Genomic DNA, 12,658 nt, shown 5'->3' on the forward strand with positions numbered 1-12,658 from the left:
AATTTAATTTGATAAAAAGAATATATCTTAATTCTTACTATATGTGACCAAGATTTGTTCCGTAACTGACATACAAACCACGCTATTTAATAGGTGTTATTACTTTCGGCGTAGCTGAAATGACAAACCATTAGAATTTTAATGAGGGTTTACTACCCCACCGCTAGTTAGCTTGCTAACCCCCCCCCCTCTCACACACCTGTGCTTGAGCTCACTTTGCTCTCAGCTCGGGTGGTAGTTGGACGTGTCCGCTCTCACCCTCGCCTCTCTGACAGTCATTAATGCCTTTTTGCTTTCTCTCCTACAGGTGTGTTTGTGAAGTTAGCCTCTGCTATCATGCGCAAGTGTCCTGGATTACCCGACCTCCCTTGTGGTACGTTTACGTCGGCGGTCGAGACGGACCCTCACACCCTTTGTCCTTATTGTAGGGGTCAACGGTGTGATAGAACTAATAAGTGTGGTGAGTGTAGTGAGTGGTCTACCTCCCAGTGGGAGAGGTTTTCTCGGCGACGGAAGAAGTCCAGGCGGGATATTTCTCCTTCAAAGGTTTCTTTGAAAAGAGAAAATCCCAAGGACTCTTCTTCCGTTGCCCAAACCTCCTTCGAAGCTCCCACTCGATCAGTTTCTTCCGAGAGACCGTTGAGTGGTAGCGTAGGCCATAGTTCTGTTTCCCGACCTCGGGGTTCGGGAGATGGCGTTGCCTCCCCTAGCGAGGCAGCTCCACCTCCTTCCCCGGGGGAGGAATTAAATATTAATGTGAGTACTAATGATTTATTCCAGTTTTGGTCTTCCTTGGGGCTCGAAGGTTCGCCTTCCAAGGAAGCCTTGTTTGACATGATCCGGTTGGGTGCCGCTGTCAAGCAATCGCCGACTTTGGCAGAGGTTGATCCTCTGTCTATCGTTGACGTTGTAGTGGCAGAGGCTTCCGATGCGGTATCTTCGACCTCTGCAACTGCTCAACCTGCTGTAGCTGAAGGCTTAGTTTCTCCCTCTGCTCAACCTTCGAGGGAGGAACTAAGTCCAACAGTCTCTCTTGCCGGTGATTCTCCCCCTTGGGGGAGTTCACTCACAGAGACTCCTCTTCGGAGGACTGGTGACGATCAGCTTGCTGACCCAATGGCCCCCAGAGGGCGCATACGGCGTAAAGATCGCCTTCCTTCATCTCGCAAGGGTGTGAGGAGGCGCCTCTTCGGTTCAACGTCATCATTGCAGTCCGCCGCAGAGGAGTCTTGTCATTGTTCTCTGACTGTTCCTGCTACAACCCTGGACCTCTCTGCGGATCGTTCGCGATCCCCCTGGGTGGAAGGTCGTCCTTACAAAGGACACGCCGACCTTCCACTCGTCAGACATGCTGACCTGCCGTCGCCGTTCCTGGCTGCTGATGCGCTGTGGGCACCTACCAATCCTGTTTTTGTGAAGCAGGCAACGGTCCCTTCGGGGCAACAAGGGCGTATACGCAAATTGGCGCATAAGTCCCTTACGCGCCAGCGCACCTGCTGCCGACGATCCTGATAAAGCGCGTCAGTGCTCACCTGCACGCCAGCGCTCACCGTTGGCAAATGTTCCTACTAAGGGCGCCAGCGCTCACCTGATTGCCAGCGCGCCACTGCATGCCTTCAACCTTCTGCGCACCATGCGCGCCATCGTTCTCCTGCGCGGCAGCGCTCAACAACGCTCCAGCGTTCTCCTGCTCGCCTGCGCGCCAGGGATCTCCCCGCCCACGATCTACCGATCTGGGCACAGTAGGAAAGTTGAAGGCTTCCCCTACTCGTCAGCGCTCGCCAATGCGCCATCAATCTTCACCTGCGCGCCATCCCTCGTCAGCACGCATTCGCGCGCAGTCACCCACACGCGCCCACAAGGATGCGCGCCCATGCCCATCTCCCCAGCTTGATGTGCGCACATATGCGCACCCGCGCTCGCGAACATTCACCCTCACGCGCGAGCGCGCAATCTACCATTAGCGCACCCTCTGGTGTGTCTGGCACGTGCTCCTACGCGCCATCGCTCGTCCGCGTGCACCCTCGCCATCGCCCTTGCGCGCGCACGCATACCAACATTCGCCCGCACGCGCGGCAACAGTCTCTCGCGTGCGACCCCGGGTATTCCCCATCGCGCGATCGCCAATACCCTCCCACGCGCAAGGCAAGGTCCTCCCGCAAGCGCAGAACAGCGCGCTCGCCGGCAGGGAGGAAGGTTCCAGAAAGGTCCAGGGACATTTCTTCTCCATCTTTTTCTTTTCAGGCGAACCCCCCCTTTGGAAACTCCTCCCTGGGATCGGTCAATCCCCTTCCCTCCAGAGGGAGTGTCTGACAGCGCAACCATCAGCCAGCAGCTGTGATTTGGGGCACTGATCAGAGCGGTCGCGCAGGCGTTTAAGCCTGTTCTCTCTTGAGCTGGGCCACAAATCCTTGGCAGTATCTACTCCCCTGAAGAGAAAAAAAGGAGTTTCAGACGTGGTAACTTCTCCGAGGACAAAGCTGTCTCCTCGTAAGTCTTTGAGGCAGACCTCCTCACCCCCCCCCCCAGACTTTTTCTCCCTCCCCTTTGGACGAAGACTTCCCGTCCTCAGGGGAGTCGCGTGAGGTGAGGCGTTCCCCCATCGCACCAATGAGGGAAACCCCACACCACGCTGGAAAGTCTTCTCGGGTAGGGGTGGAGAAGAGCCTACCCCCGTCGTTGTTGGAGTCTTGCATCCCTCCCTGGAGGGAGTCGAAGGACTCCAAGACAGTATCAAAGTCTTCATCAAGACTTAGACCGAAGCCAGCCAGTCACTCGGAGAACGTCCGCGAGTCCCCCCAAGAAGAGCCCTTGGGGACAGGAGACTTCGCTGCTAGTCCTTCAGGAGGAGAGCTGCAGGAGTCAGAACATGCGTTCTGGCAGGTTCTGACCCTTATGAGGACTCTCAATGGGTTTGCTGACCCAGAGATTCCTCCTCGAGAAGGCAAAGACACGGTCTTGGACCGAGTGTTTGGGACTCAAAAACCCTCGAAGGCCAGTGCAGCTTTGCCCTGGTCTCAAGGGGTTAAGAGTGCCAGGGACAAGATCGAAGTCCAGCTCTCCGAGCTTGCCTCCTCCAGCCGAACCAGCGCCGGCAACAAGCTCCTCCCACCTCCTCGTGTACAGCAGAGGAGGTACTTCAAGATCGTAGAGGAGCCTTGTTTGGCTCTTCCCATTCACCATTCGTTGGAAGAGCTTACCAGGGGAGTCCCTCTTGAGAGACTCTCCAACCGGCAGGTCTCATTCTCGGCGACTGAGATCCTTAACCAGGAGGTGGCGGCGAAGTGTGCCATGGAGGCCACTTCGTGTCTGGATATCTGGCTAGGGACCTTAGGTATCCTGATACGTTCGGAGGATTTATCCAAAGAACGTACCAGGAAAGCTATGGAGACCTTTTTACTCTCAGGCACTCGCATGATCGAGTTTCTGGCCCACCAAGTCTCGAACTTGTGGGCTAACACCATCTTGAAACGTCGGGATGCGGTGTCTGAGAGGTTCCATCAAAAGGTCCCCAACACCGAGATCAGCAGGCTCAGACATTCTTCTGTGATGGGAATGAACCTGTTTGAGCCTAGGGACGTGGAGCACGCCGCTGAGAGGTGGAGGAAGTCCCACCAAGACTCCCTCCTACATAGGGCTTTGACATCTAAGCCCTATAAACCTCCAGCACCCCAGCAGCCACGTCCTACCAAGACCACGAAACCGGCAGCTGCAGCGAAGACGACGGTGTCTAAGCCCTTTCCTGTCAAGGACAAGAATGGCAAAAAGTCCTCCAGGGGAGGGAAGAATCTTAGCGGCTGAGGCCGCAAAAGCTTGGATTGGCAGTCCCCCTGCATGTCCACCAGTGGGGGGATGCCTACAAAGTTCCGCAGACAAGTGGCAGCAACTCGGGGCCGATTCCTTGACGATTTCCGTAATCAGTCAGGGATATCGCGTCCCGTTCACAACATCTCTACCTCTCCTGACGACGAATCCAGTGTCGTTGAGCTCCCTTGCTATGGGATCAGCAAGGGGGCAAGCCCTTTGGGCAGAAGTCCAGACCATGTTGAAGAAAGGCGCTCTCCAAGAGGTCCTCGACGGGTCTCCAGGCTTCTTCAGTCAACTCTTTCTTGTAAAGAAGGCGTCTGGAGGCTGGAGACCAGTCATCGACCTCTCGGCTCTGAACAAGTTTGTCAAGCAAACTCCGTTCAGCATGGAGACCGCAGACACGGTCAGACTTGCAATGAGACCGCAAGACTTCACGTGTACACTGGATCTGAAGGACGCATACTTCCAGATCCCAGTCCACCTGTCTTCAAGGAAGTACTTAAGATTCAGCCTAGACAACAAGGTTTACCAATTCAAGGTGCTGTGTTTCGGTCTCTCCGCAGCACCACAGGTTTTCACCAGTGTTTTCACCCTAATATCGTCGTGGGCACACAGGATCGGCATCCGTCTCCTCCGTTATCTGGACGACTGGCTGATCCTAGCAGACACGGAGTAATCCCTTCCTCAACACCGAGACAAACTTCTGGGACTTTGCCAGGATCTGGGGATCCTGGTAAATCTCGAGAAGTCCTCTCTGCTTCCCACTCAAAGACTGGTATACCTAGGCATGATCATAGACACCACCTCCACAAAGCCTTCCCATCAGACGACAGGATAGCAAGGCTGAGGAGGGTCGCAAGCCCTTTCCTCAGACGAGAAGAACTTCCAGCCCAATCGTGGTTACGTCTCCTCGGTCACCTCTCATCTTTGGCTCGTCTAGTTCCCAACGGTCGCCTCAGGATGAGATCCCTCCAGTGGCGACTCAAGTCCCGGTGGAATCAAAGTTACGATTCCCCGGACGTCATGATCCCTATGGGACCTGCGGAACAGACGGACCTCCAGTGATGGATGACAGACAAGAACCTACGAAGAGGAGTAGATCTTCTCGTCCTCCCCCTGGATTTGATGCTGTTTTCGGACGCCTCAAGAAAGGGTGGGGGGCCCACGTTCTGCACCACAGGACCTCAGGCCTGTGGTCAGAATAAAAAAGTGCCTCCATATAAATCTAGAGATGAAGGCCGTCTTCCTGGCCCTTCAACAGTTCCAACAATACCTGGCGGGTCACTATGTGGTGGTGATGAGTGTCAACACCACAGTAGTGGCTTACTTCAACAAGCAAGGATGTACCTTTTCGAAGCAGCTATCCCATCTCGCAGTAGAGATACTGAGATGAACCAAAGTCCACTCGATTCCACTATCGGCATGTTTCATTCCAAGCAAGAGGAATGTGCTCGCCGACAATCTGAGCAGAGCGTCTCAGATAGTGAGTATCGAGTGGTTTTTGGATCATCTAGTAGCCAACAAAGTCCTGACTTTGTGGGGTTCCCCGACTGTGGATCTGTTCGCGACAGCGTTTAACTTCAAGCTTCCGCTGTACTGCTCCCCAGTCCCGGTTCCCAAGGCACTCTGGCAAGATGCCTTCCAACAACGGTGGGACAACATCGACGTGTACGCCTTTCCCCCGTTCTGTCTAATGAGGAGGTGCTCAACAAGACCAGAATATCAGTCAATCTTTCAATGACCCTCATAGCTCCGCTATGGCATCACGTGGAATGGTTTCCGGACCTTCTGCAACTCCTAACGGAACTTCCGAGAGAACTCCCTCCACGACACGAGCTACTCAGACAACAACATGCCAACATCTTCCACAAAACCGTAGCTTTGCTACGACTTCATGCCTGGAGACTATCTAGCATCTCCTCGCTGAGAGAGGATTTTCGCAACAAGTTCTGATTAGGATGTCTGGACATCTGCGAAAGTCATCCACATCTGTCTACCTGGCAAAGTGGAAAGTCTTCTGTGGTATGTGTCGTGGAAGAGGTATCTCTCTACTCGATGCCACTATTCCAGCAATAGCGGAGTTCCTCGTGTATTTGCGGAAAGAAATGCGCCTTTCAGTCTCGGCGGTGAAAGGCTATCGCTCAGCCTTAAGTCTAGCCTTCAGGCTCAAAGGAATGGACATTTCTTCCTCGCTGGAACTTTCCCTACTCATACGAAGTTATGAAATTCCCTGCCCTCAGTCGGAAGTGAGACCTCCTCCATGGAACGTGATTCGAGTTCTCAGGTCTCTTAAGAGACCTCCTTATGAACCATTACACCAGGCTTCAGATCGCCACCTAACTTGGAAGACGGTGTTCCTACTAGCTTTGGCCTCGGCCAAGCGAGTCAGTGAACTTCATGGTCTCTCATATGACATCGTCAATTCAAGGGGATGGGGGGAGATAACGTTCAAATTCGTCCCTGAGTTTATTGCTAAGACTCAAAATCCTCCCCGTGCGGCTCCCCCTGTCGGAGGTCCTCCGTCACAAGCAGCGGAGCGCCCGACGGAGAATATAGATGACGGCGTAGAAGGTTTGGCAGCGGAAGTTTTGGCCTACAGGAGAGTGATAGGCCTCATTAGGCGTCACCACAGGCTGGACGAACATGAGCCCTCCACTGACGAAGTCTGGCTCTCGAGCCTCAGCAGGCTGGTGGATGCACCTGTTCAACAGAGGCCCTCACTAGCCCTTCCTTTGGCTAGGGATGTTAGGCTGGGTATGACTCACGTTGACAGGATCGTGGCCAACCACGCGGAAGCTCCCAAGAGCCAGAGCGCCTCCAAACTTCTCCAGGGCCTAAAGACCCAGATCCGTTTCTACCTTCCCGAAGGACACCGCGCGGGTCCCTGTACGGTGGAGCCAGCAGTCGCCATCCTGGGACAAGGAGCAGCAGAAGAGAGGGCTACCACTGCCCCGGTTTGTTTCTCCCCTTTGGAAACTTCCTTGATAGTGGAGCTAGCCAAGGACCTGGTACACGTATCATCGTGGCTAGATTGGTGGGCCTCCACGCTGGTGGGGTTTCAATCCTCGCACGATCTCGCAGTCCCGGAGAACCAGGCCTTGCTGAAGGAGCTGATTAGCTCGGGAGGTAAGGCCCTAAAGTTCCTCTCTTACCAGTCCATCGCGCAGGCCACTAATTGGATACTGCGGAAGAGGGACACTGTGCTCAACAAGCTCATCAGGAGGCTCCCGGACAGAGAAGCGAGGTCCCTGAGGAGCCTACCCCTGTGGGACGACTCAGTGTTCCCCCTGAAGTCAGTGGAGGAGATGGTAGAGAGGGTCAGGAAGCTAAAAGATGCGGGAGAGCCCAGACCCCCTTCAGCGAGAAGACCTGCCCATAGAAGGACACACTCCGACGTCTCTCTCCCTTCTCGCGCCTCACCTATGGCCTGGCCTCAGTCTTCGCAGCCCCCCTCCCCCCCCTCCCCTCCCTGTAGAGGAATGCCTGCTGCACAGTCAGCCTTCGGGCCTTCCTATTCGGCCGCCAGAAGAGGTCGTTCAGGCCGTGCCTCTCGAAGGAGGTAGGGAGAGAGGCCCCCTACTCCTGCCAAAGCCTCAGGTGGGGGGGATGCCTCAAACGTTCTTGGCAAGCATGGCGAGGCCACGGAGCAGATCCGTGGACCGTAGCAGTTCTGAAAGAAGGGTACAGGTTGCCCTTCCTGGCGGACCCCCACCTCTGGTACCAGATCTGCAGGCGGAGTGGTTGGCACCCAAAGACCCCTTGAGAAGGACGGCCCTACAAGAAGAGGTCTCTGCGATGCTGGCGAAAGGGCAATAAAACCAGTCAAGAACCCGGGTCCGGGGTTCTACAGCAGACTCTTCCTGGTGGAGAAAGCGACAGGGGGCTGGAGACCAGTCATAGACCTCTCAGCCCTCAACAGGTTCGTGTGCAAGTCCGACTTCAAGATGGACACTCCGAAGTCGGTCCTAGCGGCCTTGAGGGAGGGAGACTTCATGATGTCCATAGACCTCAAGGACATATACTTCCAAATCCCTGTTCACCCCTCCTGCAGGAAATACCTAAGGGTATAATGGGGTACCCAAACGTTGCAGTTCAAGATCCTCTGCTTCGGTCTGTCCACAGCCCCTCAGGTCTTCACGAGGGTCTTCGCAACAGTCTCAGCCTAGGCACACGAACAGTGCATCTGCCTGATTCGGTACCTGGACGTCTGGTTGTTGCTTTCAGCCTCAGGGGAAGTACTGAGGGAGCAAGGCGCGAAGCTCCTGTAGTTCTTCAACGTCCTGGGTATCATCATCAACCTGGAGAAGTCCCAACTGATACCCTCCACCAGGATGAACTACCTCTGAATGGTCCTGGACTCCCGGTTGGCGAGTGCCTTCCCTTCCGCGGAGAGACTGGACAACTTGGACCAGATCCTTCGGCCCTTCCAGTCGGACCAGCCCAGGAGAGCCAAGGACTGGCAAAGACTGATAGACCACCTCGTGTCGTTAGAGAAGCTAGTCCCCCAGGGGAGACTCAAACTCAGGGGAGTACAATGAAACCTGAAGAAGACCTGGAACCAGAGAGACTCCCCGCACAAGGTGGTCCCGATGTCCCCGGAGACGATGGAAGTCCTAGAGTGGTGGCAGGACAGATCGAACACCCTCAAAGGAATGCCCTTCGCAGCCGACCCTCCGGAGATGCTCCTGTTCACAGACGCATCCAAGGAGGGTTGGGGTGCTCATCTCCAAGACAGAACAGCAAGAGGAAGATGGTTAGCCGAGGAGAAGAACCTGCACATAAACGTGCTAGAAATGATGGCAGTGCGAAGAGCGTGCCCAGAGTTCGTCCATTGGCTCCTGGGAAACACCGTGGCACTGATGTGCGACAACGCCACGGTGGTGGCCTACATAAAGAAGCAAGGACTGAAATCGAAGGAGCTCTGCGACCTCACGATTGAGTTACTGGAATGGGCCGAAGTAGAGCAGATCAAGATCTCAGCCAGATTCATCCCAGGGAAGAGAAACGTCCTGGCCGACGGCCTCAGCAGAATGGGTCAAGTGGTAGGGTCCGAGTGGTCCTTGCACCCGGAAGTGGCCAAGACTCTAATTCAGAAGTGGGGCTCGCCAGTGATAGACCTCTTCACCGCGAGACTGAACGCACAACTCCCCGTGTTTTGTTCTCCTGTGCCAGATCCGGAGGCGGCGTTCGAGGACGCCTTCCAACACCCTTAGGACAACCTCGACGTTTACGCCTTCCCTCCCTTCGGGATGCTCAGGCAAGTCGTCAACAGGGTGAGGCGAGCGGACAACCTGTGGATGACTTTGGTAGCGCCCTGGTGGCCGGAGAGAGAGTGGTTCGTGGATCTAAAGGAACTGGCGCGCCTTCCACCTTGGCCCCTTCCAGACAGAACCGCACTTTCAAAGGTTCCACGAAAACCCTCGGTCCCTCTGCCTTCACGCGAGGAGGTTATCGAGCGCCTCCTGAGGAGAGAAGGATATTCGGCGAAGACGGCAACAAGGATGTCAGGGTACCTGAGACATTCGTCAGCCGCAGCATACCAGGCAAAATGGGCTACCTAAGCCGTTGCAGGTCTCCATCCCGGAGATAGCGGACTTCCTGGTCTATCTCAGGGACAAGGTAAACATGTCCATCCCAGCCATCAAAGGAGTCCAGGCTGCCCTGGGCCAAGTCTTCCTCCTGAAGGGCATCGACCTGGGTACTTCCAGACATATCTCGATGCTCATCAAGAGTTTCGAGCGATCGTGCCCCCCTCAGGCCGTTAGGGTGCCCCAGTGGGACGTGGCTAGAGTCCTGAAGATGCTGTCAGAACCTCCCTTCGAACCCCTAAAGGACATCTTGGTCAGAGAGCTCACCCTCAAGACAGTTTTTCTGTTAGCGCTGGCATCAGCCAAATGGGTAGGGGAGATTCATGGACTGTCGTACGAGGTATCACACTCGAATGGCTGGCGTGAAGCTACCTTCAGGTTTGTACCATCCTTCGTGGCCAAGACTCAGAATCCAGCAGTTTGGGACCCCAAGTTTGAAGGATTCTCAGTGCCGGCAATCCTTCGTTCGGACAACCCGGGGGACTTGCTTCTGTGCCCTATCACGGTGGTACGGAAGTACTTAGAGAGGACAGCCAGACTTCGACCTGAAATCAAGAGTTTGTTCGTCTCCTTGGGACTAGTAAAGAAGCCAGTCTCCAAGAACACTATCTGCTTCTGGGTACGGCAGGTGATCATGAGAGCCCACAGTAGTGCAGGGGTTCCTCTTCCGGGTAAGCCTAGACCCCACGACATTAGAGGGCTAAGTACTTCGTTGGCCTTTGAGAAGAACATGGCAGTGGGCCAAATCCTGAGGGCAGGTACATGGTCTAGTCAGTCAACCTTCACAGCTCACTACTTGAAGGATTGTTCGAGGAGGTCCCTGGACGGATTCTCTCTCGGTCCCGTCATTTTCGCGCTCCAAAAGATTTAAAGGTGTAGCCCTGGGAAAAACCACGGGCAGTAAGTCCAAGAGACACAGGTTCCTTCCTTACCCACCTTTTTTTTCCCTTTTTACCTTCCCTGAAATGACCCTAAAATCCTTTGACGGCCATGGATACTCTGTCAGTGAAAGAATACGTCTCCAAGGATTTTTTAGAGGCGAGTTACTTAGACACTAAGATAATTTTTTGGGTAGTTTTCCCTATTTCTTGTGTTTTTCTTTGGGGGTCAGCAGAACCTAGCCTCCTATCTAGGTTCCCTTTTTTCTCTCCTCATCACGGTCTCTGGGTCCTGAGGGTCACTCCCACCTCCTAAGGTATAAGTCTCCTAAGAAAGTAGTTCGAGGTAAGTACTCCGTGTTGGAACAAATCACAAATTTTAAGTAATTTGTATTTTTCCTAACAGTACTTACCTCGAACTACTTTCGGGTCATGGCCCTCCCATCTTACCCCGAGTGCCTTACAAGACTTAGTAGAAACCTATCTGTCAAAAACTTACTGGAGATCGAGACCTGAGCAAGCATGCTCTCTGACCCCGGGTCGCCTCATGGCGTGTATCACTCTGCCAAAGGTTACCCCGCATAGAAAACAGGAATAGGGTAAACTACACATAATTCTGGTCGGTTGGGAGGAGATCCCAGATACCCCTAAGAAAGTAGCTCGAGGTAAGTACTATTAGGAAAAATACAAATTACTTAAAATTTGTGATTTTTCCTAACTATACAAACCTTAGCTATTTAATCAAACTTGCCCGCCAGCCCTATCCCCTTGAAGTCCTACCTCTAAGCAAAGTGAGCTCAAGCACAGGTTTGTGTGAGGGGGGGTTAGCAAGCTACCCTCCCTACCCCCCACTAACTAGCGGTGGGGTAGTAAACCCTCGTTAAAATTCTAATGGCTCGTCATTTCAGCTACACCGGAAGTAATAACCCCTATTCAATAGCTAAGGTTTGTATAGTTAAGAAAAATAAAAATTATCTACGAATTTGTCATGTTACTGTACAAATCTAGGACCTATCATTTGGTTATAGTGATTTGGTAGTTTTTAGTTATTGTGAAGGTTTATCAAAGATTTTTTTTTTTTTTATAACGTTGTGCTCTTTTTAGATGTGCTACCAGCTATGCAGAAAGTTATGATTAAGGGTTTAGCCAAGGATGAAAAAACCCTAAAAGAACTAGGTGTTACTCCAGGATCTAAGGTTATGGTAGTAGGCTCAAAGTTAGATGATGTAGTCAGTGTCAACAATCCCAAGTCAGAGGTATGTTTCAAAGTTTTACTTGTTCTCTTTTGGTATAGTTGTGATATACTGTTAATATATTTATTATAACATGCAGGCTTGTCTTATTGCAGCTGTGAGGTTTAGCATACTGATATTTTTAAACATTTATAACTCTTATTATAATCTAACTTTAATTAATTTAATGGAAAACCAATCTGATAATTATACTGGGTTAGAAATAGATTTCCAGTCTGGAGTTTTGATTTCCAAACAAAAGTTATAAAGACAAAGCCTGGTTCAGTGATGATTGTAGACTTGCTTATCTGGAGAAACAAGTATTTACATTGTGTTTGTAAAATTCTAGTTGTTCCGACACTAAATAAAAATCCCATACTATTTATGGTGATTATACTTTCGGCGAAGTTGGAAGAAGAGTCTTCTTAATTGACTTTTGGTTACAAAACTGTACAATACTGTCCCAGTGAACAAGGAGCCTATGATCTTTATCTTTGTTTGTATGGGCTATGAGATCTTTCCTTTGTGTTTGCGCTTATTTTCTGTGATCATCTTTTCCTATTGGATCAGCCACTCCCCATAAGTGAGAACCATGTAATCTGGAACCACACAATCGAAACTTCCACTCGTTCTTTAGGTGATCATTACTAGTATAGATTCACTAGGGAATTGGTACACCTGTCACCTGTTCCTTTCCACCACTCTTAGCCCAGAGAACTTCTAACATGCTGGAATCTTTCAACGCTCGAGACCTGCTATAACATGTTGAGGCTTCCGTGACCTAGATCTTCCCATGCTAGGACTGGTCTGGGACTAGATCTTTTCATGCTCCGAGATTTTATCAGACACCAAAATCTTCCCATTCATTCATGTGTTAGATTTAAGTCAGTGGTAGCTCAGGTCCTATCGGGTGGGCATGGCTTACTTACCCCCCCTCCAGCTAACTACTGCCATCTCGTTAAGTTTTAACCGCTGTGTTCAGCTTTAATAAATACATATAGTATTCCTATTATTTTTCGCAGAGTTGTTGTTGATGGGCACCATAGTGAGTATAGGAATGTGATATCTGGTGTTCCTCAGGGTAGTGTTCTTGGCCCTTAACTTTTCATACTACAGTATATACACATGACATGTAGTGTGGCCTAGAAAACAA

At 52.0% G+C, this 12,658-nt stretch overlaps 1 protein-coding gene across 2 annotated transcripts in view; it reads left to right on the plus strand.

Moving 5' to 3' along the window:
- The window catches only part of LOC137657912 (ubiquitin domain-containing protein UBFD1-like), a 194,548-nt gene that overhangs the window by 143,181 nt on the left and 38,709 nt on the right, over positions 1 to 12,658 (plus strand). For both annotated transcript variants that reach the window (XM_068392568.1, XM_068392569.1), the window contains exon 4: positions 11,378 to 11,529. In XM_068392568.1, the coding sequence (XP_068248669.1) occupies positions 11,378 to 11,529 (152 nt within the window). The remainder of the gene's footprint in view (positions 1 to 11,377; positions 11,530 to 12,658) is intronic.

Source organism: Palaemon carinicauda, chromosome 18, assembly GCF_036898095.1.
Source record: "Palaemon carinicauda isolate YSFRI2023 chromosome 18, ASM3689809v2, whole genome shotgun sequence".
NCBI classification, from domain to species: Eukaryota; Metazoa; Arthropoda; class Malacostraca; order Decapoda; family Palaemonidae; genus Palaemon; species Palaemon carinicauda.